This window comes from Microtus oregoni, unplaced genomic scaffold (assembly GCF_018167655.1).
Source record: "Microtus oregoni isolate MIOR12 unplaced genomic scaffold, Mior012 000097F_ref0000449, whole genome shotgun sequence".
NCBI lineage: Eukaryota > Metazoa > Chordata > Mammalia > Rodentia > Cricetidae > Microtus > Microtus oregoni.
The window spans coordinates 4,231,054-4,257,823 of record NW_024544710.1 but is presented as its reverse complement, the minus strand read 5'-3'; the positions used below and the strand labels follow the sequence as shown (position 1 = coordinate 4,257,823).

Sequence of the window (26,770 nt, the reverse complement as noted above, 5' to 3'; positions counted from 1 at the left end):
GAAAAATTTAAAGATAGGTGAATTTTGCATTTTATATTATAATAGGCTATTTTCCTAAAAATACAAAAACTTTTAAAATCAATAATTTGGGGAATTTTGTTTTGGAGAATTTTAACTCTGTAGCCCAGGTTAGACCTAAGAGTCTCATTATGTAGTCTATAGCCATAGAATTGAGTGGAATATAAACTGAGCTTTTTAGAGGAAAGTTCAGCAGTTCCAGTATTTTAAATACCCATACCTCTACCCAATTTTTGGTACAGGATCTCACTATGTAGAGCTGGATGGCCCGGAACTCTCAGGCTTCAACACAGATGTCTACCTGCCTTTGCCTCCTTATTTCTACTATTAATGATCAGGGCCACCATACCCCATTTTAAATATTCACAATCTTCTTCAGCAATTCCACTACTAGTACTTTTTCTTTAACTCAAAAAGCTATTTTATCTCGTTTCTTTTTTTACTTTTAAAAATTTGTATTTATGCTGGGCTGTGATGGTGCACGCCTTTAATCTCAGCACTTGGGAGGCAGAATCAGGTGGATCTCTGTGAGTTTGAGGCCAGCCTGGTCTATAGAGCAAGTTCCAGGGGTCAGCCTCCAAAAAGCTACAGAGAAACCCTGGGTTTTTTTTTTTGTGTGTGTGTGTGTGTGTGTGTGTGTGTGTGTGTTTGTATTTTTGGGACAAGGTCTCACTGGCTGGCCTGGAACTCACTCTATAGGCTACACTGACCTCAAACTTAGAGAAATCTGCCTGCTTCTGCCTGAGTGCTGGGATAGGTTCAACTTGTTCTATTTTTTGCGATGGTCTCTATAGCCTGGCTATCTTGGAATTTAATACTTAGATTACACTGACCTCAAACTGAATTCTTGCTCAGTTTCCTGAGTGCTAAGATGAAAGGTGTGTGCTACCACACCAGGCATACCTCCAGCATTTGATGAGGATTGAGGATCTGGGTTTCTGAAGTGAGAAGTGCAAAGATTCACCTGGAGAAAATTGAGTACTCAGTAGAATCTAGTAGGCAAAGATTCTCAGGGATAGAGAGATGGTTCAGTGGCTAAGGGCGCTTGCTACTTTTTCAGAGTTACAACCCCAGAATTGGGTAGCTCATAACCACTTTAACTCCAGCCCCAGGGAATCCAACCTGCTCTTTTGGTGGTAAACTGTGCCATAGGCAAACAGTGACATAAATAAAAATTTAAAAACCTTGAAAGTAACCTTTCAAACCTTGAGGTTTTGTGATGAAGATTAGAAGATCATAAATAAAAAGGGGATCACTTTTATTTTTCTTTTTAGACTTTAAAATTTTTTAATCACTTTTTAAAAAAAAAGTTTTAAATCCAAAAAAAAAGTATTAAGTTTTTTTTGTTGTTTTTTTTTTTTCATTCCATAGCTAAAGGCTGGCCTGGAACTTGTGACAATATTCTTTCTCCATAACTAAAAATGACCTGGAATTCTCTGATGGCTATGACTGGGCTGGAACTTGTGACAGTCTCCTCCTTAAGCCTCCCAAGTGTTGAGGCTATATACATGAGCCACCTGATTTTAGAACCACTCCTTGATATTGATGCATCAGTTATTCTGACTTTGTAGTGACCAAAAGTAAACACATAATACTTCCTAATTATGTTGCTTCCCGTTTAGGGTAGCAGATTGATACGTATATAAGCATTTACAGTGAATTGTGGTAAGAAAATGTGATGGGCAGAAGTGGTAGTACCATAGGGGTAGAGAAGAGAGAGGACAGCCATTTTCTGGTTTACTTTTTACAGTAGTCCTATGAAAGAAACAGTTCTTTTATAACTACTGCTCAAGAGCCTGTCTTGTGAAAGTCTAGGTGAGCCGGCTTACAGCAGACTGTTATTAGCATAGTTGGAGAGGTCTGAATCAAGCTATTTCACCGTTCAGTTCTGAAATATCTCCATATTTCTGAAATTTGCACATCTTACATTTGATGACAGTTATATATACATATAGGGACTTGAGAAGGATGTTGTAGCAGTTAGAAGTGCCTGTTGCTCTTTAAAGGATCCCAAATTTGGTTGCCAGAACTCAGTGTTGGATGGCTCACAACCACCTGTAACTCTAGCTCTAGAGGGTTCTAATATCTCTGGTTACTACAGGCACTTGCAGTCACATATAGGCAGACAGACAGATACAATTAAAAAATTAAAATCTTTTTAAAAAGAAGTGCATATAGGGGCTGTGATCTAGCTCAGTTGGTATTTACCTTAGCATGCATGTAACTCTGGGTTCAGTCACCAGCATTACATAAACTTGAGCATGGCAGGCATACTACTGTAGTCCCAATCCTCAAGAGGGAGGAGGCAGGAGGATAAAAACTTCAAGGTCTTGTTCTATATTACATGGGGTTTAATGCCACCTCAGTATCTAATGTAATAGATTATTATTTTGCTATTGAAGCCAACCTGGACACATGAAAGCTTTTTTTTGTTTTTGTTTGTTTGTTTGTTTGTTTTTTGAGGCAGAGGTTCTCAGTAAACTATGGAGCCAGTCCTGAAACTTGCTCTATAGATCAGACTGGCCTCAAACTCAGAGATCTGTCTGCCTCTGCCTCCCGAGTGCTGGGATCAAAGGTGTGCACCACCACCATCCAGTGCACATAAGCTCTTTTTTTTTGTTTTTTTGGTTTTTCGAGACAGGGTTTCTCTGTGGTTTTGGAGCCTGTCCTGGAGCTAGCTCTTGTAGACCAGGCTGGTCTCGAACACACAGAGATCCGCCTGCCTCTGCCTCCCGAGTGCTGGGATTAAAGGCGTGCGCCACCCCCGCCCGGCACATAAGCTCTTAAAAGTATTTTATGCCCTTGCATTTCAGAAGTTGCTTGTTTTTAGCATTTATTGGAGAGTTTTGATATTATATGGCCTGTGTTATTGGTAGCCCTCACTTTATTTTTTTCTTTTCTTTTTTTTTTTGCCCTCCCACCCCCCAAAGATTAGGTTCAGGGTTTTTGTATTTATTTATTTTTGTTTTTTGAGACAGGGTTTCTCTGTAGCTTTAAAGCCTGTCCTGGAACTAGCTCTTGTAGACCAGGTTGGTCTCGAACTCACAGAGATCCGCCTGCCTCTGCCTCCCTAGCCCTCACTGTAAAAGCCTCTTTTTTTCCCCAGTTATATTCTTAACATGGATTCAAGCAGCAGCAGCAGTGGCAGCGGCAGCGGCAGCGGCAGCAGCAGCAGCGGCAGTGGCAGCAGCAGCAGCAGCAGCAGCAGCAGCAGCAGTAGCGGCAGTAGCACCAGCGGCAGCAGCAACAGCAGCAACAGTAGCAGCAGCGCCAGCAGCAGCAGCAAAACCTGTAAGTAGCCCGCTCTTTCCACAGTAATGCACATCGAGCATCTTTGTAGATGACTGAAATGAGGTTTGGGATACTTAGCTTGATTTGGTCCTAGTCTTGTTCTCTTTGGGATGTTGAAGTTTATTTCCCTGGTGTCAAGAGCAGATCTTCGTGTTTGTTTGTGTGTGTGTTTAATGTGTTGTTTACTCCTTTTTGGTTCCTGGGTCATCTTTTATTTCTTCTCAATCTTTCTTGGGGGTATAAATTCTTTTATTTTTTTCTATTTTCCTCCCCCTCTTCCTTTCTTTGACCTTCTTTCCATTGCTGGACAAAGAGCCCAAGGTGTAGTAGGCAAATGTTCTACCACTGACCTATGTCCCCAGTTTTGGGAAAATGTAAATTTCACTAGCTCTAATTTATAAATTGTTTTTCAGGAATAAAAGACATGAGCTATTAGGTTTTATCATGCTTCTTAATGCTTTTTCTTTCTTTGATTTATAGCTGTGACTAAATTGCCACAGAAAGAAGCCAGGTAAGGAGAATTGTTGAAACATGATCTATCTATCTATCTATCTATCTATCTATCAGAAGTATCCACTATTCTGGGTAAGAAAATTTAAGAGTAAACATTTCATTTTCTCTGAGAATAAACACTATATGGTACTTACAGAATCACGATGGTTGTTTGAGTTTATAACCAGTTTTAAAGTATCTGATTCTAGTCTTGGGCCATTTTTTAACTGTTTAGCTGTTTGTTGCTTTTATTTATTTATAGTTTTTAGCTTATTTAAGACTTGATCTCACTATGTAGCCCTGGTTTTCCTGAAACACTATGTAGACCAGGCTGGCTTTTAACTCATAGAGATCTGCCTTGCCTGCCTCTGCCTCCTGAGTGCTGGGATTAAAGACATGCACCACCACACATGGCTAGTTTTTGGCTTTTTGAGACAGGGTCTCACTATGTAGCCCTGGCTAACCTGGAACTTACTATGTAGATAAGGTTGACTTTGAACTTGTGGCCTCTGCTTCCTAAGTGCTAGGATTAAATGAATGCTCAGTTAGTTTGATTTTTAAAATGTCTTTGAACCATGATTTTTTAGTCTCCATCAGTCAAAAAGACGTTTTGTCTGTGATCTAGTCTGCATCTTGCCTCTAGGTGAATATGCTGAGTGTACTGAAATTATGTTGATGCCCAATTCAAATAGCTCATCATATAAAAATCAAGGTTTTTAACCTAGCAGTTAGAGCTTTCAATGATCTGGCCCAGTAAGTTGTAGGAAAAGAAGTGAGTAAGGAATGCATAGAAATCGGGTGAGAACCAAAAGATGACCATGTGCTAGAAATTAAGAGAAGCCATTTAGTTTTTAGTTTTTTTTTTTTTGAGACAGTCTATGTATCTCTGACTGTCCTATAATTCACTATGTAGACCAGACTGACATCAAACTGAGATCCACCTGTCTCTGCCTTTTGAATTCTGGGATTAAAGATGTGCCACCATGACCAGGAAAAAGACTCTAAAAAGAAAAAATACTTAGTTATCTTTATGTGTATAAGCATTTGCCTGTTGTTATGTATGTGTGCCTTGTACCCATGAAGGCAAGAGGAGGGTTGTTGGACCCTCTGGAACCAGAATTACAACCAGTTACAGGCTACCACGTGAGTGCCTGCTTCTGACTCCAGAGTGCTGGAATTGAAGGCATGTGCCACCACCCAGCCTCAAAGAAAGGTTCTTTAAGGTTATAGTAAATAGGATAGCAAAGGCCCATCAACTTGGCAGCTTAAAAGAGATCGCGTACAGCTGGGCGGTGGTGGCGCACGCCTTTAATCCCAGCACTCTGGGAATTCGAGGCCAGCCTGATCTACAAGAGCTAGTTCCGGGACGGGCACCAAAGCTACAGAGAAACCCTGTCTCGAAAAACTAAAAAAAAAAAGAGAGATCATGTACAGTAGAAATAGATTAGCCTTGGTATCTATAATGGATACAAAAAAAATATAGTAACAGGTATTTGGAGTGCTTTTCATTCATCATAAAAATGTTTCATGTTCAGGAGATGGATCACTGGGTTAAGTAAGGTACTTGCCACAGAAGCCTGATGACTTGAGTTTGATCGTCAGAATCCATGTAAAGGTGAAAGAGAAGTGACTTCACAAAGTTGTCCTGTAACCTCCAATTGTGTTCTGTGGTACATGCACACACCCACACACACTATATACTTCCCCTACAATGATGACTTTTTAAAAAGTATATCATACAGAGGGTTTGTGGCTATAATCAGAGCCCTTGGAAGGCTGAGGCAGAGTTTCTCTGAGTTCCAGTATTATATCTTGGGATAAAGAGTATGTGCTAGCTAATTTTATGTCAGCTTGACACAGGCTAGAATCATTTGAGAGGAGGAAACCTCAACTAAGAAAATGCCTCCATAAGATTGGGCAGCAGGCAAGCCTGTAGGACATTTCTTGGTGATTGATGTGGGAGGGCACAGCTCATTGTGGGTGGTGCCATCCCTGGGCTGTTGGTCCTATGTTCTATAAAAAAGGAGGCTGAGAAAAACCATGATGAGCAAGCCAGTAAGCAGCACTCCTCCATGTCCTCTGCATTAGCTCCTGCCTCCAGGACTCCAAACTCCTTTGCCTTTTTGTCCTGACTTTTCGTTGATGTGGAAGTATAGACCAAATCAACCATTTCCTCCCCAAGTTGCTTTGGTTATGGTGTTTCGTCACAGCAATAAGACAGAAATTGGTGCCAGGATAGGGCATTGCTATGACAGACCTGACCATGTCATTTGGGGGTCGATTGTGAAAGTACTTTGGAACTTCGGGGCCAGAAAATTCATTGAGTGTTCAAAGCCTAGTGAAATGTTCTATGGGAACTTGAAAGATTAGTGTTGAGAGAAATGCAGATGATGGAGGTGTGGTTTTTGAAGTTCCAGAGGGAAGATTTGAAATCACTTAAAGACTCTCATTAGGGCTGTTAACGTATCTTGTGTTAAGAATCTGTGTGTGGAAGAATTGGTTGTGATTATCAAGATACCAAAACCACTAAAGTGAAAAAAAAACCTTTGCTTTGCTGGGATAATTGATGCTGGACAACTAGAGCTGAGAAATCAGCAGTGATTAAGAACACACCATCGCTGAGGTGAAATCTTGTGGGAAGTGTTTTCTCAGAATTAGCACACAGAAGTGGTACTCCAGAGGTGACCTAGGTTGTACCTTGTGTTGGCAGCAGAACCTGGTAGTGTATAAGAGTCACCCAGGTGGTACTGGTTTTGAAGTCATGAAGGTATCGTGGAGAGCAGCTGAGACTTGGCACTGTGTGGCAGGGCTGAAGTCCCTGAAGAGAGCCCAGCAGAGGCTATTGGTGAAACTACAGCGCAATTGCAGCAAGAGACCTCCGCATTTTGGAGATGCCAGTACCATAGGACAACTACCAAGAACAACAGTAGTGGAGTGCAGTTGTCCTGATCTTAGGAGACAATCTGTGTGGGCTGTAGTGGGTGGAGCCAGAAAAGTGGTCCTTTAGAGAAGCCCAGAAGATCGTGACTTGAACCCAGATATTGGACATTGAATTATTTACACAGTTGGAGTTTGGTTTTGCTTTATTCAGATTGTGACTGTGCCCTGGTTCTTCCCTCTTGAAGTAAGATAGTGCTTAGTTTTGATTTTTACAGAAGGCCACAGTTGAGAGACTTTGAACTTTCTAAAGAGATTTTGAAAATTTACAAAGACTTTGGATTTTAAGAGATTTGATATGTTAAAGATACTAAAATTTTTTTAAGTGTTTGGAATTTTAAATACTCCGGGACTTGTAAATTTTGTAATGTTTTATATTGTAATGTTTATTAATGTGTGATCTTGTTGATGAACAAGAAAGGAAAGGTTTTATCTTACCAGTGATATCTTTGTGTCAAGTTGACAAGGGGTCAGTGAGAACCTTTGCTCTTTGGCTCTCTTACACAAATTCATCTCAGAGTTGAAGAATGATAAGCTCCCAATGAATTTTTCCCTGCCACCAAAACTATTTTGAGTACTTGCACTCTGACAAGACCCAGTTTACTTTTTGTAGCCGACAGACGCCTCCTTTGGGAAGTTTGTAAGAAAGGGGAAAGGTGTATAGAGTAATTGGAATAATTGAAAGGTTGTAGTTCCAATAAAGGGGAATAGCGTTAGTGTAGTAGGAAACAACCAAAACTTAACAAGTAATCCTGCTTATTGTAGAAAATATGGAAACTGCCCAGAAGGAAAGAATATTTATGCTCATATTTTTCTTTTGTTTTTTTCCACCTTATTACTTAGCTGTGTGGTGATTGACTCAGACTCTGACTCTCTCTATGAGGAAAAGAGATCTAAGATCTGTGAAATAAGCAGTGAAGGCAAGTATCATCTTTGCTTAGAGAAATAGCTGCTCTGAAGCCTTGTCACATGTGGCAGTTTTAGGGTCTGACTCTGCACATTTTTAAGTTTATAATGACCTTGAGGCCAGTGCCGCCCTTTTTTCATTATGTGCTGGATGTCAGTATGGCTGGCTTCCTTCTTCTTTCTTTTCTTTTTTCTTTTTTTTTTTGAGACAGGGTTTCTCTGTATAACAGTCCTGGCTGGCTTCAAACTCACAGAGATCCACCTGCCTCTGTCTCTCAAGTGCTGAGATTAAAGGCCTAAGCCACCACTGCCCAACTATGGCTGGGTTCCTCACCTTGATCTGTTTCCTAACACAGTTGCAACTCTTCTGCTGCCTTAGGGTTCTATTTGCCTAGACTCCACTCCTCCATCTTCCTCTCCTTCCATCCTTTATAGGTGGGTATGACAAGGAAGAGGAGAGGGTGAGAGGCATGGCTCAGTCCTCTTTCCAGCTTGGTGGAGACTGGAGCTGGGGGAGGTACCAACTACTATCTACTCTATACACTATTTGTATAAGGTAGAAATCACCAAAAGTCCAGCTACGTCATAGGACTAAATAAAGAAGTTTTTTTAAGCTAGAGAACTTTAACTTGATATAAATGAGATACCACTTTATTGATGTAATTGCCCACATTTTGCTGTGAACCACAAGGCAGCAGGTTTGTGTTTAGGAACAACTGAGCAAATACTTCATGTTGTTTAGACAATGTGATTTTAAAGTGGGCATAGCATACATAATACTTTCATTGCTAATTTATCTGTCATTACTCTTAGTAAAACACAAAATACAGGGAAAACAATCTATAAGTATAATTTTTAACTGTGATTCAGAATGTCCAAACACTCAGTTTTTTTAATTTGTGCTCAATAACCTGCTGATGTCTGTATATACAGAGTGGGTTGGATAGAAGGAGTATATTTATAGATGTCTCTTGAATTTCAGATGAGTCTTCTGACGAGTCTTCTTCTGATGAGTCTTCTAACGTTAAGGGCTCCAGCGATCAGAAGTCTCAAGTAATTGTTATCGATGATGAAGATGACAGTCCCAATTTAAAGGGTTCTGAGCAGAAAAAAGATGTTTCTAGTGATGAGTGCCAAATGCCTGTTCTCGAAAAAGAAATTGATTGTGTTGTTCTTGGGGCTACTTCATCTGCTGATGTTTGTGAAATAGGGGCCCCTGGAAAAAGTTCCAAACAACCACCACTGGAGCCTGAGCCCGAACCCGAGCGGGAGCCTGAGCTTGAGCCTGAGCTAGAGCGGGATCCCGAGCGGGAGCCTGAGCCTGAGCCTGAGCCAGAGCAGGATCCTGAGCCTGAGCCTGAGCCTGAGCCCGAGCCAGAGCGGGATCCTGAGCCTGAGCCTGAGCCTGAACCCGAGCCCGAGCCTGAGCGGGAGCCAGAGCCAGAGGGGGATATCGAGCCAGAGGGGGATATCGAGCCAGAGGGGGATCTCGAGCCAGAGGGGGCTCTCGAGCCAGAGGGGGATCTCGAGCCAGAGGGGGATCTCGAGCCAGAGGGAGATCTCAAGCCAGAGCCAGAGGGGGATATCGAGCCAGAGGGGGATATCGAGCCAGAGCCAGAGGGAGATCTCGAGCCAGAGCCAGAGGGAGATCCCGAGCCGGAGCCCGAACCTGGGCCCGAGCCGGAGCCCGAACCTGGGCCCGAGCCGGAGCCCGAACCTGGGCCCGAGCCGGAGCCCGAACCTGGGCCTGAGCCGGAGCCCGAGCCAGAGCCCGAGCCGGAGCCCGAACCTGGGCCTGAGCCGGAGCTCGAGCTGGAGCCTGAGCCCGAGCTGGAGCCAGAGCTCCAGCAAAGTGTTACAGCCCAAGAATCCAAGGAGAGAAAGGCTGCCGCTCTGCTGGCGCAACAAAGGAGAAAGAAAAGAAAGAATAGATTTATATGCATGGCTCCACCTAAATCACGTAGGAAACGGCGTCGGGTAGTCTCACAGGATGTGCCCAGCCTGCCAAGTGCCTCTGCAGAGTCTAGTCCCCCTGATGAGCCCACATCATCAGACCAGCCTGCCAAATGCATGCCATTAAAGAAACGTAGAGGCAAAAGGGCACGTACACATGAGTAAAAAGGATCTTTCTGCAAATGGGGGTGGGGGCTCCCATGTCCATCTTATGCTCCAATATGTTAGCATTTACAGTTCAGTCCCCATGGAGTGCTTTTCCCCTGAATTCCTGTCCCTATGATATCTTGGGTCATCATCTTTGACATGCCCCCACTACTCGAATTGTCAAGTCCTCTATGCAGCGTTCCCAGTTTTGGAGTTTTTCTCGTAACATGTTGCCAAATTTGTCCTCTTGGTAGTTTGTTTATAAGAGGACTCTTAATGATTTATTCTCTAGAGCCTTGTGAGTGGCATGTAACAGATGTTTAATAAATTTGTTAAATAAAATGAGTGAAGTCTCTGGCTGGAGTTACTGGTGCCGTGCGTGGGTTCTGGAAGAAGGCAAAAGGCAAGGTTAGACATGCAAATTAGGTGAAGGTGCTGCTGGGGATATATATGGGGTACACCATACAGGCATCATAGTTGCTTATGCAACCTAGCCTCTGTGAACTAGCTCTTGTAGACCAGGCTGGCCTCGAACTCAGAGATCCGAACTCAGAGATCCGCCTGCTTCTGCCTCCCGAGTGCTGGGATTAAAGGCGTGCACCACCACCGCCCAGTTTAGAAGAGCTCTTTTTGAGCTTCCCTTTCTGCTTGATGGTACTGATGTTCAGGGTACAATCAACTATTTATTTTTTTAACTGATAGTGGACCAAAAAATTGGGGCCTTACAGAAGAAACCCATTGCAGCAAAAGTTGAAAGTTGCAAAGACTGGATATGTGCACTGCTAAAGTACTCACTTGCATGGGATTTGATTCCAGTATCCAGGAGATACTAGAGACTCCAAGGGAATGAACAGGAGTCTGATTAGATGAAAGTTTCTGACCCTAAGTGGGCATGTACATACAGAGTGATGAGGTCATCTTCTGGTCCTGTGTGTTGTCATGGTATACCCCTCTACCCCCAGCCATCCAGCCAAAGGACCAGGCCTGTGTGCTCTACTTAAATTCTAGTAGTTACCTGGCAGAGTGTGCTTCCTTCATCCTCACAGCAGCTCTGGCCTCTAAAGTTTCATTTGTCCTTAAAATCAGGACAAAGATGGATATGTAGCCAAAATATGTATTAGGCTGGACACAGCCTGATGGTCATCAGTTTGTACTTAATAAGCCAATACAGTTGATGTGATGGCACATTAATACCAGCACTTGGCAGGCAGAGGCAGGACAATTAGGAGTTCCAGGCCACCCTCTACAAATCGAGTTCAAGGCCAGACTGAAGCTACCTGATATTCTTATCTCAAAAAGCTACGAAGAAAGTAATTACAGTGGAGAAAGAGCCTACTTTTTGATTTGAGTTCAAAGAGAAGGTAGTTAAAAATGACTTACAGGTTTCTCCATGAACACATTTCCCCTTTTGTGTGTATTCTTCGGTTTTGTTTTGTTAGACAGGATTGGGGTTAGAGTCCTTAGATTTGAACATGCTGTGAAGCACTGTGTCACTGAGCTGCATCAATGCTATCCTGTGAATTTTCAAAGCGTCCTTGACTCAGAAAAAAAGGTTAGGGTGAAGTAGATTATTTAGAGTTTTTTTTTTGTTGTTGTTGTTTTTCTTCGAGACAGGGTTTTTTCTGTAGCTTTGGAGCCTGTCCTGAAACTAGCTCTTGTAGACCAGGCTGGCCTCAACTCAGAGATGCCTCTGCCTCCTGAGTGCTGGGATTAAAGGCGTGCGCCACCACTGCCCAGCTTATTTGGAGTTCTTTAAGAGTCACAGGAAGCCCTTAAAAACAAGTGATTGTATGAGTCAAAGACATGTTAATACTTAAGCTAGAAGTTGTTACATTTTCTCATTTCGATTCTTAAAATCTCACTTTCCCCCTCAAAATATGATTTCAATTTTTATCTCCTGCTTTACTTCCATTCAGGGGTAATGCACACTTATATCTAAATTATCTTTTGTTTTTGTTTTTCAAGACAGGGTTTCTTTGTGTAGCTCTGGCTGTCCTGGAACTCACTCTGTGGGCCAGGCTGGCCTCAAACTCATAGGTCTGCCTGTCTCAGCCTCCTGAGTGCTGGGATTAAAGGTGTGCACCACCACTGCCTGGCTACAGCTGAATTATTTTTAAGAGAAGGAACGCAGATCTCTGAGTTCAAGGCCAGCCTGGTCTATAGAGAGTTCCAGGTCAGCCAGAGCCACACACAGAAACCCTGTCTTGGTGGAAAAGAAAAAAGAAAAAAGAGAGAAAGTATATCTGAAGAAGCATCTGTGTGTGTGTGTGTGTGTGTGTGTGTGTGTGTGTGTGTGTAAGCATTTTGATTTTTTGTGGGTTTTTTGTTTTGTGGTGCTTGGGGATGAACTGGCTACTTCAGCTTGGTGATACTCTTAAGCTTATATTTTGGGAGAAAAATTGTCTTCAGGGAGGGGAAGGGGAAAAGGTATGCCAGGCATTGGGTAGGGGAGGTCAGTTTAGATCTGAGAAAAAAGACTGTGTCCCTGTGCTTTTGGGTGGCTGAGATGATTGAGACAGTTTACCGTGTGCTCTTGGATCCCCTATCAACAAGGCTTCATCTCTGGATTCTATATGCTTTTCTTTTGCGGGGGAGGGGGGAGCATTTGAGACAGGGTTTCTCTGTAGTTTTGGAACTTGTCCTGTAACTGTAGACCAGGCTGATCCGGAACTCACAGAAGTCTGCCTGCCTCTGCTTCCCAAGTGCTGGGATTAAAGGCATGCATGCATCACCACACTCAGTTTCTATGTATGCGTTTAAGCTGCTTTGTCTGTAGGGATGCTTGTTTTGATAATAGCCAGGTTGCTTTGCTAGAGAATGACAGAAGAAAGGAGAAGCTGCCTCTTGGTGTCCTGTCACTACCCTATCTGAAGGTGATTAGCCTGTTTGAATTTTTACCACTATCTTACTGTACTCCATCTCTCTGAGAGCCTCCTGCACTGCTGCCCATAGCTCTTGTCTAGGCTGCTTGTTGTTAGTTTGGATGTGGGGTGCACAAACTTTGAGGAAAAGTTTGCTAATAAGTCTAAAGGCTAGCTTTCTCTGCGTAGACACGGAGGTCCCATTCTCTGCTGCATCTGACAGATGGTAGTGGTTGTCATCTGCCTTTGCTGATACATATCTAGTGTTAAAGCAAAAATGTGAGCTTGTGAAGCCAAACTCACTGTGTTGGCAGTTCATTTTTCTAGCTCTGTGGGCTTCTCTATCTGGTTGTGGTTTGTTCTAGCCATAATTTTTTAAAAGCCTCCTCCAGGTATAATGGCACATATGGTAAATACTAGCAATTGGAAGGAAAAGGCAGAATGATTCCCACGAGTTTGGGACCAGCCTTGCCTATGTGACAAGAGCCTATCTCCTAAAAAAAAGAAAAAAAAAAACAAAAACCAAACCAAACCAAACCAAAACAAAACAAAACAAAAAAAAACACTTCCAGAGGGAGGAAGGGTTGTAGACACCAGAGGGGTCAAGGACATCACAAGAAAACTCACAAAAACAACTTACCTGGGCTCATAGGGACTCACAGAATCTGAACTGACAACCAGGAAGCCTGTATGGGACTGACCTAAGTACTCTACATATATGTTACAGTTGTGTAGTATAGATGGAGTTTCCTGTCTCATAGCTGTTTCCCAAATGCAGAGACTCAATATTAGTTGGAAACACTTGGCCAATAGCTCAGAGTTGTTACCAGCTAACTCTTAACATTTAAATTAACCTGTATTTCTCATCTCCGCTCTGCCACATGGCTTGGTACCTTTTCTCAGTATGGCATGCTCATGTTGTTTCTCTTTTTCTCTGCTGAAGACTCCAGGCTCTCCCCTTCTTCCTCCCAGCAGTCTCCTAGTCTGGCTCTCTAGCCCAATCTCTTTCTGCCCAGCTATTGGCCAGTCAGCTTCCTTATTAAATCAATCACAGTGACATATATTCACACAGTGTAAAGGCATATTCCACAGCAGTGTAGCTTGCTCTACTTCTGGGACTCCTAACAATGGGAGCAGGACCTGTCCCTAACACTTTGGCCAGCTCTTGGGAACCTGTTCTTCATACTTCATACAAGGGAAGGTGCTTAGTCTTACCTTACCTTGATATGCCATGATTTGTTGATACCCATGGGAGTCCTGCCCCTTTCTGAACATAAATAGAGGAGAAGTGGATTGGGGCAGAGGAGAAGAGGGAGGGGAAACTTCAGTCGCGATGTAAAATAAATTTTTAAAAAGCCAGGCGGTGGTGGCACATGCAGAGGCAGGTGGATCTCTGAGTTCGAGACCAGCCTGGTCTACAAGAGCTAGTTCCAGGACAGGCTCCAAAACTACAGAGAAACCCTGTCTCAAAAAACCAAAAAAAAAAAAAAGCTGGGCGGTGGTGGTGCACGCCTTTAATCCCAGCACCCAGCACTTGGGAGGCAGAAGCAGGCGGATCTCTGTGAGTTTGAGATCAGCCTGGTCTACAAGAGCTAGTTCCAGGACAGGCTCGAAAAACCAAAGAAAAAAAGAAAGAAAGAAAAAAACCCAAACAAACCAAACACTAAAAAGCAAATTTAAAAAAACCCACTTCTATTTACATCAGTAGCAACTGAGCATTGGCCCAATCATGGTTTAATGGAAAGATTGAGGATTTGGGTCAGAAGATCCATTGTCTCTGACTTTTGGGTCAGACACCTGAGCTTTAGTATCCTCATTTGCAAGATAGAGATGGGAACAAACAATGATATGATGCAAAGAGAGGTTCTTTGCAAATACTAAAATGCCACTGGTGGTTCTCAGGAAAGGCAGAGATGGGTCACTCTGTATCACGGGAAAGAGTTGATGCCGCAGCACAATGGGAAATCACCATTCACTCCAGGGAATGTTTGAGCTGCCCACTTTGAGCAGAGTAGAAGTGGTAGCTGGAAACAGTGGCTAGAATCACATTGACTCAGGCCTTGAATACCAGGCCAGCTGGTCAAGGAAAAGCCAGAAGGAAACAAAATGAATCTGGAGGTGAGTGGGTACTGGGTTAGAATGAAAAGAGCCTGGTAGTTAGAGAGTGCTGTTCTATGAAGGGGAAGGCAGGTCTTGATGAGAGAGGTGAACCTGAGTTGCAAAGCAGATGCTGTCCGGGAGAGCCCACAGTCAGAAGATAGCAGTTCACATCCCAGTTGAACACAGGGTAAGGGAAAATGCATTCAAAATGCCTCCAAGGTTTTCTGTCAGTTGTGACAGAATTTTCATTATGGAGCCTCTTAGGCTAAAGATAGACTCATAAATGTGTTGGGAATTTACATTGAATAAATGAAAAATCAGAAACATCAGAGACTGAAGCTGTAGGTGTAGTTATCAGTTTTGAGGTTGAAACCTGGCCTCATAACGTTTGAGAATGTGTGCCAAGAGTAAAGAGAAACACTGAATGGAGCCTGGGAAATAAATGTTAATATATGATGAGCCGGAAGGAAAGAACAGCAAGTTTTTAGACCTTTATGCATGTCTTCTCCTATTTCTTTAGCCATGAAAAATTCACTTGAATTTACCTTTGTAGGAAACGTATGTGCAAAATTCCTGGATGTTTCTTGAATAACATTGAGAAGTTAAAAGAGTATTCTGGAAGGAATTTCAAGCACAATAAGGAAGAACTGGCTCAGAAAATCTACGCACTACTTAACCACACTGTCTTTGATGGAAAGGTAGAAACAACGAATAAGTTTCTATTGAATACCTCTTGTACACCAGCATGCTTGGCTGCTGTACTAACCATGTCTGCTTCATGTCTTGGAGCTGTGCTAGTTTGAGTAGACCTGGACCACTCCATGGGTAGAAAAGAAAGACTTATTGGGGTCCAAACTGCCAAGGCTCTCTCTCAGAGGGGCAGAGAGAAGCAAAACAGTGGGAAAGCAAGCAGATTTTATGATAGTCAGCAGGTAGGGGTCTTTGTGCTGATATAGGCTGTTCAGATTAATCAGGAACTAGATGCCCTTACCCAATAATCGTCTGTTTACCCAGTTAGTCCTTCTGTTTAGGACATGGTCACCAGCGCAGCTGTATTTGGGGGGGGCACTTTGGACTTAGCAAACATGAGAGAGAATGCTTGTGTGAAAGAGAACTTGTTTTGGTTGTATATATGAGCAGATGGCTATTACAGTAGGAGATTAGCACAGGGAGAATGACTGAAAAGTCTGAGAAGTCAGAAAATAGGATTTCCTGAAAGACATGAGGCTCCTGCTCCTTAAAAAATGGTTTGTACTGAGAACGGCAGCAGGGAAAGGACATGTGATAAGGTAAAGAAGATGATGAGAAGGAGCTGGATGAGTTGCTTAGCCTCCTTTTACCCATGTCTCTTGTAAAATGAGGCCAATAATAGTGCAGTCATCTTTCTGTGCCTGCAGGGAACGGGTTCTGGTACCCCTCAACAAATGGCAAAATCTACAGGTGCTCAAATCTCTTATATAAAATGTCCTCTGCTCATCCTCTGTGTATATTTCTAGCAGATGCATGTTTTTGTCATTTTTTATTATCTGACAGTTTTGTACATTTATGTAATAAATTGTAGTCATTTTTGATCTGCAGTTTGTTGAATCCATGGTACAGAACTCAGGCCCATTCTACTTACTACCTCAGAGTTACTATTAGACTGCAATATTTCCATAATCATAAAGTGCTTAGAACAGGGCCTAGGTACAGCAAGCTCTTGTTGTCTTGTCTTCGATGGCCTTGGCAAGTAGGTTAGGAAAAGTTAAATTTAAATTGGTAGGAACCAGTGCACAGGAATGTGTGACGGGAAGCTACTGCTGAATCCATCTGCCAATAGCTTGGTGGTATGGACTGGATTAGAAAATGCAGAGGTAGGGACCTTCTGGCCACTTGTTTTGCTTGTTTGTTTTGGGCTCTTTTATTTCTTACCATGCTTCCTGCATGTGAGGAAAGCACCCTACCCCTGAGCTGTACCATCACCGGTAGATCGTTTGTTGTTGTTTAATCCAGTGTTACAGTCTTCTGCTGAAGAGGCTTTGTGGAGGGAATTCTTATATCCTGAAGGTCCTGTAGCCTTAAAAATCTCCTTCCTTGTGTCCTGATTAACCTATTAATTGTCATTCCCAGGACTTCAATGTTTAGATTTGTTTTTTATTTGCATAAATTTCTCTTCAGCAACTCAAGAATGTAGGAGACAGTTCCTCTTACTTTGTTTTTATTTTTTGAGAATTTCATATGTGACTACTATCTTTGTGTCATTTCTACCACCCCTGTTCTTCCTATATCTCCACCTCTCAAATTAATGACCTCTTTGTGTGTGTGTAGTATGTGTAAAACCTTTTTTTTTCTTTTTCTTTTTGGTTTTTCGAGACAGGGTTTCTCTGTGGTTTTGGAGCCTGTCCTGGAACTAGCTCTTGTAGACCAGGCTGGTCTCGAACTCACAGAGATCCGCCTGCCTCTGCCTCCCAAGTGCTGGGATTAAAGGCGTGCGCCACCACTGCCCGGCTATGTGTAAAACCTACTGAGTCCATTTAGTGTTGCTCCTATGTGTTTAGAGCAGAGCTCTTGGGATTGTATAGCCGATAAGAGTTCATCACTGGAAAACTGATTATTTCTGCAGGGCAGTTATTACCTGTGGCGTTTCATCTAGGGGTGGTGCCTTGTGAAATTTCCCTCGTCCACATTGGCATGTCCTCTTACTTTTTCTCAGAGGGAGAAAAACTCTTGTTCTTATTTTCTGATATGAGTTGTTTCTAGGGAGATAGCTTAGCAGTTAAGAGCACTTAATGCTCTGGCAACAGACCCAGGTTTGGTTCCCAGCATGCACTTGGAAGCTCGCAACTGCTCTATAACTCCAGATCCAGGGGACCTGACACTCTCTTCTGGTACACATGTGGTACATATAAACTCAGGCTTATACACATACACATACATTTTTAAAAAAAAGTAAACCTTTAGAACTGCTTTCTGATACTTTTGTTTGCTTTTCATTTTCAGTTGCCAGAGAAAATAGAAATCATTTGGAATAAAAAGATGCTACGGACTGCTGGTTTATGCACTACCCATGAGATACAACAACCCAAGAGGCAGCGCTATGCTAAGATTTCAATTTCTCCAAAAGTCTGCGACTCTGCAGGTGATTCCAGGACTATGGTGGATTTACCCTAGCACCCTGTCCTTCTGATCTGTTAAATTACTCATCCCCGGCAACCTGTGTCACAGCTTTGAACTGTCATTTCCATGTGGGTAGGCCTTCTGTATGTTGCTGAGAGGACATCATTATTAGATGTCTCACCTTTCCTAGGAATTCAGTGTAGTTTCCAGGCCCATCTGCACATTTCCTTTGCCAAAGCCAGGTCTCCATTCTCTCAATTGCCAAGGGTCAAGATGCCCGCTCTAGCCAGACAGTTTTTCATTTGTCAAAGTCTGGTGACTTATCCCCTCCTTCTGTTCCCTCAGTTTGTGTGTGTGTGCTACTATGTTGCTTTCCTGCTCAGAGCCTGGTTTTCAAGGCCATGGTAGTCTTCTCCTGCTTCACGGGTTTTATCTGGCTTCTCACTGCTCGCTGCTAGCCCATGGTTTATCCATTCTTTGCCCATTGGCTCTCAAAATGCAGCTCGTGGTTTTGTAGATCCAATCATTACTTACATTTTGTTTGACTTCTCCCGAATGCTCCCACCATATTGGAGACTATAGCCTCACACATGCCGTGTAAGTAGTATGCCATCAAATAGCAGCGACAACAGATTTTTAGAATCAAGTGTTTTGTCTTGTTTCTGATATGGTGTCTTGCTATGTTGTCCAGGCTAGTCTTGAACCCCTGGACTCAAGCAGACCTCTTGTCTCAGCTTTTTGAGTAACTGGAACTACATACAGGTGTCTGCCCCCCAACTCAGCTTTGAATGGCCGCCTTTTGGTAGGGAGGGTGAGGGTACAGGTTAGTGTAGCCTTGGCTGGCCTCATACTATGACCCTGAACTTGTATAGTTCTCTTGCCTCAGCCTTTCAGTGCTGGGATTACAGAAGTGGGCTGCCGGTTTTTTGTTTTTAATTAAAAAATATTTTTTATACAATGTATTTTGATCATGTTCTTTCCCCTCCCCCAACTCTTCCCACCTACCTTTATGTATGTTTGCCTGTGTTCTCTCTCTCTCTCAAAAAAAAAAAAACAAGAAAACAAAAAACTAAAATCAAAACAAAGAAACAAAAAAAATCAGTAAGAAAAAATACTTAAACAAAGCAAAGTTGTTTTGAGATAGGATCTTGTCATATAATGCTAACTGATCTCTAACCCAGGGTCATCCACCTGTTTCATCCTCTCAAGTGCTAGGGTTAAAGGTCATGTATGGACTTAAATAGCCTTTCTAATTCTAAATTTAGTCAGTTGTTAAGAGTCTAGCTCACGGGTGTGGGGAGGGGGGTGAGAAGGCTCAGGGCCATCCAGCCTGCTGATCTGAGTTTCTTCTCCAGGACTTACATAGTCAAAGGGAAGAGCTGACTTCCACAAGTTATCCTCTGGTCTCCACATGCATGTGCATGTATGTGCATGCACACACACACACACACAATAAATAAATGTAATTAATTTTTTCATAATAGAACCCAGCTCAGATCTCTCTCTTACCCCAAACTTCTGCTCACCAAATCTCATGGCCATACATACCTCCTGAGCCCACCTTTGTCCCAAGCGTGAAGAAAGCAAGCCTCGTCCAGGTACATTTCGAGCAATGTCCCACAAAAGGATGAACATGCTGGAGCTGCTCCCCAAAGACCTGACCACTTAAGAAGCAGTCAAAACCAAAACTAGCTTGTATGTGGGTAGAAATTTGACTCTCCGGATCCTGGGAAGGCAACAATTGCAGCCGACTGTGCTTCTGTGAGACAGCCTTGTGTTTGGTAGGGGTGAAAGTCAAGGGCTTATGGGATAGTAGATCAGAAGAAAATTCATTTTAGTGCTGACAGTTTCTTTTCATTTCTCTCTCAAGATCAAATCCGGGACACCTTGATCCATGAACTATGCCATGCAGCCTCCTGGCTGCTTGATGGCATCCGGGATTCTCATGGTATCTCATGGCAATATTATGCTAAAAAATGCAATTCAGTACACCCAGAACTGCCCAAGGTCACCCGTTGCCATAACTACACAATTCACTACAAGATCTATTATGAATGCATGCTGTGCAAATACAGGTAAGGCCTTTTCAGATTTTTCCCAATTCTTTTGTTATTCCAGCCTCCAATAGCTGTTTGTTTTCTTTTTCTGGTACTGGGAATTGAGCTAAGGGACTCATGGCTGCCAGGCAAACACTACATGGCTCCCCTGCCTGAGCCATATCATCAGCCAGCCCTCTTTTCTTCCTTCTTTCCTTCCTTCCTTCCTTCCTTTCTTTCTTTTTTTTTTTTTTTTTGGTTTTTCGAGACAGGGTTTCTCTGTGGTTTTGGAGCCTGTCCTGGAACTAGCTCTTGTAGACCAGGCTGGTCTCAAACTCACAGAGATCCGCCTGCTTCTGCCTCCCGAGTGCTGGGATTAAAGGCATGCACCATCACCGCCTGGCCTATATGCTAGTCTTGAGCTAGCTTTGTAGCCTTGAACTATGGCAGGACCAAATCGATCTTTAGTAAGTCTATGGACCAATTTAAGGAGTCAAGCTCACTATTTCTTCGTTCTCTTTCTCCATTATCTTCCTGAATTTGAGCTGGCCTGACTCTGCTGCTGCCTGGGGCTCCTCAGAACTCACAGAAAATTGCTTTGAGCATAAAGCTGAGGAGTTGGAGCTGCTGTTGAGGGGTCGTGATTAATTTGTTATTGTGCTGTGGTATCTCCTTTCTCCCCAGGATTGGCCGCTACACCAGATCGCTGAACACTGAACGCTTCATCTGTGCCAGATGCAAAGGGCATCTGGTCTTGCTGCCATTGTTTCGCAAGGATGGAACCCCCATTGTGCCCTATGTGAGACCATTTGCCAAATATGTGCAGGAGAATTATAGAGCCGTGTTTAACGGCACGGCAGGAATCAGCCATGGGAATGTGATGAAAAGACTCAGCAAGGATTATTTTGCCAGTAAACAAAAGGCAAATCCTTAAGGTTTGCCTGGAATATAGTTATGTGAGCCAAATCCTTTACTGGCAAGAAGTTCTAGAAAACTATTTCTGTAAGGTTTTAAGTATTGGGATTTAAATGTGTTTTCTGATTTGTTATTATTGATGATTTTTCTTAATAAAGAGTTCTTTTGCTAACCATACAGCTCTTGACAATACTTGAAGCCCTTTGGATCCACATTGGGTTTTAACTTGGAATGAGTCAGAAGAAAAGGATGTTTCTTGGGAGGGAGAGCAGTGAGAACAGGAGAATATTGTCACAACAGAGTAAGTGGCTCGTAGTGAGTACTCTGCCAGCTTGTTATGCCTCCTCGGGTGTGAGGAGCCAGCCTGCTTCATGAATTCCAGCTGCTCATGGATTTGAGTGAAGCATGCAATCATTCAGAAAATAAATGTTTCCATCTCACATTCCAGCTCTCCTATTCAAGTGCTCGAGCAGACTGCCTATCTCTGGGAGCTATTGAGGGTGTGGATAGGACCCAACATTGTTTTAGTGTATGTACTCCTGTGAATGCCACAGAAAATGCCCACCAACTTGTGGCTTAGAGCAGCACGGATATTCTATTATATTATAATATTTTAGAGTTTGGAAGGTCAAGAGTCTAGGATGAGTCACCTAGATTATGATTAAAGTGTTGACGGGAACTTCTGGAAATCCATTTCTTTTCCAGTACCTAGAGGCCTTCCACAGCCCGTTTCTTGGTTTCTGTTAGGAATTTTTCCTAGTGCGAGCTCTCTGCCAATGCAAAAATCCCAATCAAGCCAAATCACAACAAGCCAAATTAAAAATATCCAGGTTTAATGGGATTCCTGCACTCGCAGGTGGCCACGGGGGGGGGGGGGTCGACCGGGAGACCGTGAACATGACCACGGTGTGGGGGGGAGAGACCACCAGGGGACCTTCTGGGGAAGCAGTTTAAGTAGCCTGGAAGAGTGGTCAAGATTTTGGCAGGCTGTCTTGACACTCCTCCAGGGAGGGGTCAAGGCTTGGCAGGCACAAGGACAGGGCCTCCAAAGATGGAGGCCAGAGACCGGGACTTGGGACTTACAGTTTCTTTGAGACAAAACATCTTTTTTACTTTCTGTTCACTTCTAGAGACTTGGGGTCCACTTAGAGAATTCTTGTCTGTGTGTGTGTGTGTGTGTGTGTGTGTGTGTGTGCGCGCGCGCTTGTCTTGGAACACATATGTACATGTGTATATGCATGTGGAAGCCAGTGACAAACCTTTGGTTTCATTTCCAAGAGCTGTCCACCTTGTTTTTTGAGACAGTGTCTCATGTGGTTGTAGTGCTTTCCAATTCGGCTAGGCTGGCTGACCAGCAAGCTACTGTGTTCTTCCTGTCACCACCCACCCAGGACTGGGGTGATAAGTGCACACCACCATGCTTAACTTTTTTTTTTCTTTTTGGTTTTTCGAGACAGGGTTTCTCTGTGGTTTTGGAGCCTGTCCTGGAACTAGCTCTTGTAGACCAGGCTGGTCTCGAACTCACAGAGATCCGCCTGCCTCTGCCTCCCGAGTGCTGGGATTAAAGGCGTGCGCCACCACTGCCCGGCTATGTGTAAAACCTACTGAGTCCATTTAGTGTTGCTCCTATGTGTTTAGAGCAGAGCTCTTGGGATTGTATAGCCGATAAGAGTTCATCACTGGAAAACTGATTATTTCTGCAGGGCAGTTATTACCTGTGGCGTTTCATCTAGGGGTGGTGCCTTGTGAAATTTCCCTCGTCCACATTGGCATGTCCTCTTACTTTTTCTCAGAGGGAGAAAAACTCTTGTTCTTATTTTCTGATATGAGTTGTTTCTAGGGAGATAGCTTAGCAGTTAAGAGCACTTAATGCTCTGGCAACAGACCCAGGTTTGGTTCCCAGCATGCACTTGGAAGCTCGCAACTGCTCTATAACTCCAGATCCAGGGGACCTGACACTCTCTTCTGGTACACATGTGGTACATATAAACTCAGGCTTATACACATACACATACATTTTTTAAAAAAAGTAAACCTTTAGAACTGCTTTCTGATACTTTTGTTTGCTTTTCATTTTCAGTTGCCAGAGAAAATAGAAATCATTTGGAATAAAAAGATGCTACGGACTGCTGGTTTATGCACTACCCATGAGATACAACAACCCAAGAGGCAGCGCTATGCTAAGATTTCAATTTCTCCAAAAGTCTGCGACTCTGCAGGTGATTCCAGGACTATGGTGGATTTACCCTAGCACCCTGTCCTTCTGATCTGTTAAATTACTCATCCCCGGCAACCTGTGTCACAGCTTTGAACTGTCATTTCCATGTGGGTAGGCCTTCTGTATGTTGCTGAGAGGACATCATTATTAGATGTCTCACCTTTCCTAGGAATTCAGTGTAGTTTCCAGGCCCATCTGCACATTTCCTTTGCCAAAGCCAGGTCTCCATTCTCTCAATTGCCAAGGGTCAAGATGCCCGCTCTAGCCAGACAGTTTTTCATTTGTCAAAGTCTGGTGACTTATCCCCTCCTTCTGTTCCCTCAGTTTGTGTGTGTGTGCTACTATGTTGCTTTCCTGCTCAGAGCCTGGTTTTCAAGGCCATGGTAGTCTTCTCCTGCTTCACGGGTTTTATCTGGCTTCTCACTGCTCGCTGCTAGCCCATGGTTTATCCATTCTTTGCCCATTGGCTCTCAAAATGCAGCTCGTGGTTTTGTAGATCCAATCATTACTTACATTTTGTTTGACTTCTCCCGAATGCTCCCACCATATTGGAGACTATAGCCTCACACATGCCGTGTAAGTAGTATGCCATCAAATAGCAGCGACAACAGATTTTTAGAATCAAGTGTTTTGTCTTGTTTCTGATATGGTGTCTTGCTATGTTGTCCAGGCTAGTCTTGAACCCCTGGACTCAAGCAGACCTCTTGTCTCAGCTTTTTGAGTAACTGGAACTACATACAGGTGTCTGCCCCCCAACTCAGCTTTGAATGGCCGCCTTTTGGTAGGGAGGGTGAGGGTACAGGTTAGTGTAGCCTTGGCTGGCCTCATACTATGACCCTGAACTTGTATAGTTCTCTTGCCTCAGCCTTTCAGTGCTGGGATTACAGAAGTGGGCTGCCGGTTTTTTGTTTTTAATTAAAAAATATTTTTTATACAATGTATTTTGATCATGTTCTTTCCCCTCCCCCAACTCTTCCCACCTACCTTTATGTATGTTTGCCTGTGTTCTCTCTCTCTCTCTCAAAAAAAAAAACAAGAAAACAAAAAACTAAAATCAAAACAAAGAAACAAAAAAAATCAGTAAGAAAAAATACTTAAACAAAGCAAAGTTGTTTTGAGATAGGATCTTGTCATATAATGCTAACTGATCTCTAACCCAGGGTCATCCACCTGTTTCATCCTCTCAAGTGCTAGGGTTAAAGGTCATGTATGGACTTAAATAGCCTTTCTAATTCTAAATTTAGTCAGTTGTTAAGAGTCTAGCTCACGGGTGTGGGGAGGGGGGTGAGAAGGCTCAGGGCCATCCAGCCTGCTGATCTGAGTTTCTTCTCCAGGACTTACATAGTCAAAGGGAAGAGCTGACTTCCACAAGTTATCCTCTGGTCTCCACATGCATGTGCATGTATGTGCATGCACACACACACACACACAATAAATAAATGTAATTAATTTTTTCATAATAGAACCCAGCTCAGATCTCTCTCTTACCCCAAACTTCTGCTCACCAAATCTCATGGCCATACATACCTCCTGAGCCCACCTTTGTCCCAAGCGTGAAGAAAGCAAGCCTCGTCCAGGTACATTTCGAGCAATGTCCCACAAAAGGATGAACATGCTGGAGCTGCTCCCCAAAGACCTGACCACTTAAGAAGCAGTCAAAACCAAAACTAGCTTGTATGTGGGTAGAAATTTGACTCTCCGGATCCTGGGAAGGCAACAATTGCAGCCGACTGTGCTTCTGTGAGACAGCCTTGTGTTTGGTAGGGGTGAAAGTCAAGGGCTTATGGGATAGTAGATCAGAAGAAAATTCATTTTAGTGCTGACAGTTTCTTTTCATTTCTCTCTCAAGATCAAATCCGGGACACCTTGATCCATGAACTATGCCATGCAGCCTCCTGGCTGCTTGATGGCATCCGGGATTCTCATGGTATCTCATGGCAATATTATGCTAAAAAATGCAATTCAGTACACCCAGAACTGCCCAAGGTCACCCGTTGCCATAACTACACAATTCACTACAAGATCTATTATGAATGCATGCTGTGCAAATACAGGTAAGGCCTTTTCAGATTTTTCCCAATTCTTTTGTTATTCCAGCCTCCAATAGCTGTTTGTTTTCTTTTTCTGGTACTGGGAATTGAGCTAAGGGACTCATGGCTGCCAGGCAAACACTACATGGCTCCCCTGCCTGAGCCATATCATCAGCCAGCCCTCTTTTCTTCCTTCTTTCCTTCCTTCCTTCCTTCCTTTCTTTCTTTTTTTTTTTTTTTTGGTTTTTCGAGACAGGGTTTCTCTGTGGTTTTGGAGCCTGTCCTGGAACTAGCTCTTGTAGACCAGGCTGGTCTCAAACTCACAGAGATCCGCCTGCTTCTGCCTCCCGAGTGCTGGGATTAAAGGCATGCACCATCACCGCCTGGCCTATATGCTAGTCTTGAGCTAGCTTTGTAGCCTTGAACTATGGCAGGACCAAATCGATCTTTAGTAAGTCTATGGACCAATTTAAGGAGTCAAGCTCACTATTTCTTCGTTCTCTTTCTCCATTATCTTCCTGAATTTGAGCTGGCCTGACTCTGCTGCTGCCTGGGGCTCCTCAGAACTCACAGAAAATTGCTTTGAGCATAAAGCTGAGGAGTTGGAGCTGCTGTTGAGGGGTCGTGATTAATTTGTTATTGTGCTGTGGTATCTCCTTTCTCCCCAGGATTGGCCGCTACACCAGATCGCTGAACACTGAACGCTTCATCTGTGCCAGATGCAAAGGGCATCTGGTCTTGCTGCCATTGTTTCGCAAGGATGGAACCCCCATTGTGCCCTATGTGAGACCATTTGCCAAATATGTGCAGGAGAATTATAGAGCCGTGTTTAACGGCACGGCAGGAATCAGCCATGGGAATGTGATGAAAAGACTCAGCAAGGATTATTTTGCCAGTAAACAAAAGGCAAATCCTTAAGGTTTGCCTGGAATATAGTTATGTGAGCCAAATCCTTTACTGGCAAGAAGTTCTAGAAAACTATTTCTGTAAGGTTTTAAGTATTGGGATTTAAATGTGTTTTCTGATTTGTTATTATTGATGATTTTTCTTAATAAAGAGTTCTTTTGCTAACCATACAGCTCTTGACAATACTTGAAGCCCTTTGGATCCACATTGGGTTTTAACTTGGAATGAGTCAGAAGAAAAGGATGTTTCTTGGGAGGGAGAGCAGTGAGAACAGGAGAATATTGTCACAACAGAGTAAGTGGCTCGTAGTGAGTACTCTGCCAGCTTGTTATGCCTCCTCGGGTGTGAGGAGCCAGCCTGCTTCATGAATTCCAGCTGCTCATGGATTTGAGTGAAGCATGCAATCATTCAGAAAATAAATGTTTCCATCTCACATTCCAGCTCTCCTATTCAAGTGCTCGAGCAGACTGCCTATCTCTGGGAGCTATTGAGGGTGTGGATAGGACCCAACATTGTTTTAGTGTATGTACTCCTGTGAATGCCACAGAAAATGCCCACCAACTTGTGGCTTAGAGCAGCACGGATATTCTATTATATTATAATATTTTAGAGTTTGGAAGGTCAAGAATCTAGGATGAGTCACCTAGATTATGATTAAAGTGTTGACGGGAACTTCTGGAAATCCATTTCTTTTCCAGTACCTAGAGGCCTTCCACAGCCCGTTTCTTGGTTTCTGTTAGGAATTTTTCCTAGTGCGAGCTCTCTGCCAATGCAAAAATCCCAATCAAGCCAAATCACAACAAGCCAAATTAAAAATATCCAGGTTTAATGGGATTCCTGCACTCGCAGGTGGCCACGGGGGGG

At 43.3% G+C, this 26,770-nt stretch overlaps 2 protein-coding genes across 2 annotated transcripts in view; both read left to right on the top strand.

Moving 5' to 3' along the window:
- Positions 1–20,835, top strand: part of LOC121442880 (acidic repeat-containing protein-like) — a 96,724-nt gene extending 75,889 nt beyond the window's left edge. The window contains exons 6-11 of the mRNA XM_041644524.1: positions 8,893–9,088; positions 9,209–9,758; positions 15,259–15,403; positions 17,685–17,823; positions 19,672–19,876; positions 20,522–20,835. Coding sequence (XP_041500458.1) covers positions 8,893–9,088; positions 9,209–9,758; positions 15,259–15,403; positions 17,685–17,823; positions 19,672–19,876; positions 20,522–20,771 — 1,485 coding nt within the window. The 3' untranslated portion in view covers positions 20,772–20,835. The remainder of the gene's footprint in view (positions 1–8,892; positions 9,089–9,208; positions 9,759–15,258; positions 15,404–17,684; positions 17,824–19,671; positions 19,877–20,521) is intronic.
- An 814-nt stretch (positions 20,836–21,649) lies between these two features.
- On the top strand, positions 21,650–25,982 carry LOC121442879 (acidic repeat-containing protein-like). The gene is made up of 4 exons (XM_041644523.1): positions 21,650–21,658; positions 22,833–22,971; positions 24,820–25,024; positions 25,669–25,982. Exons 1-4 carry the CDS (start codon positions 21,650–21,652, stop codon positions 25,916–25,918), a joined length of 603 nt encoding a protein of 200 aa, XP_041500457.1. The 3' UTR covers positions 25,919–25,982.
- Positions 25,983–26,770: the final 788 nt, after the last annotated feature.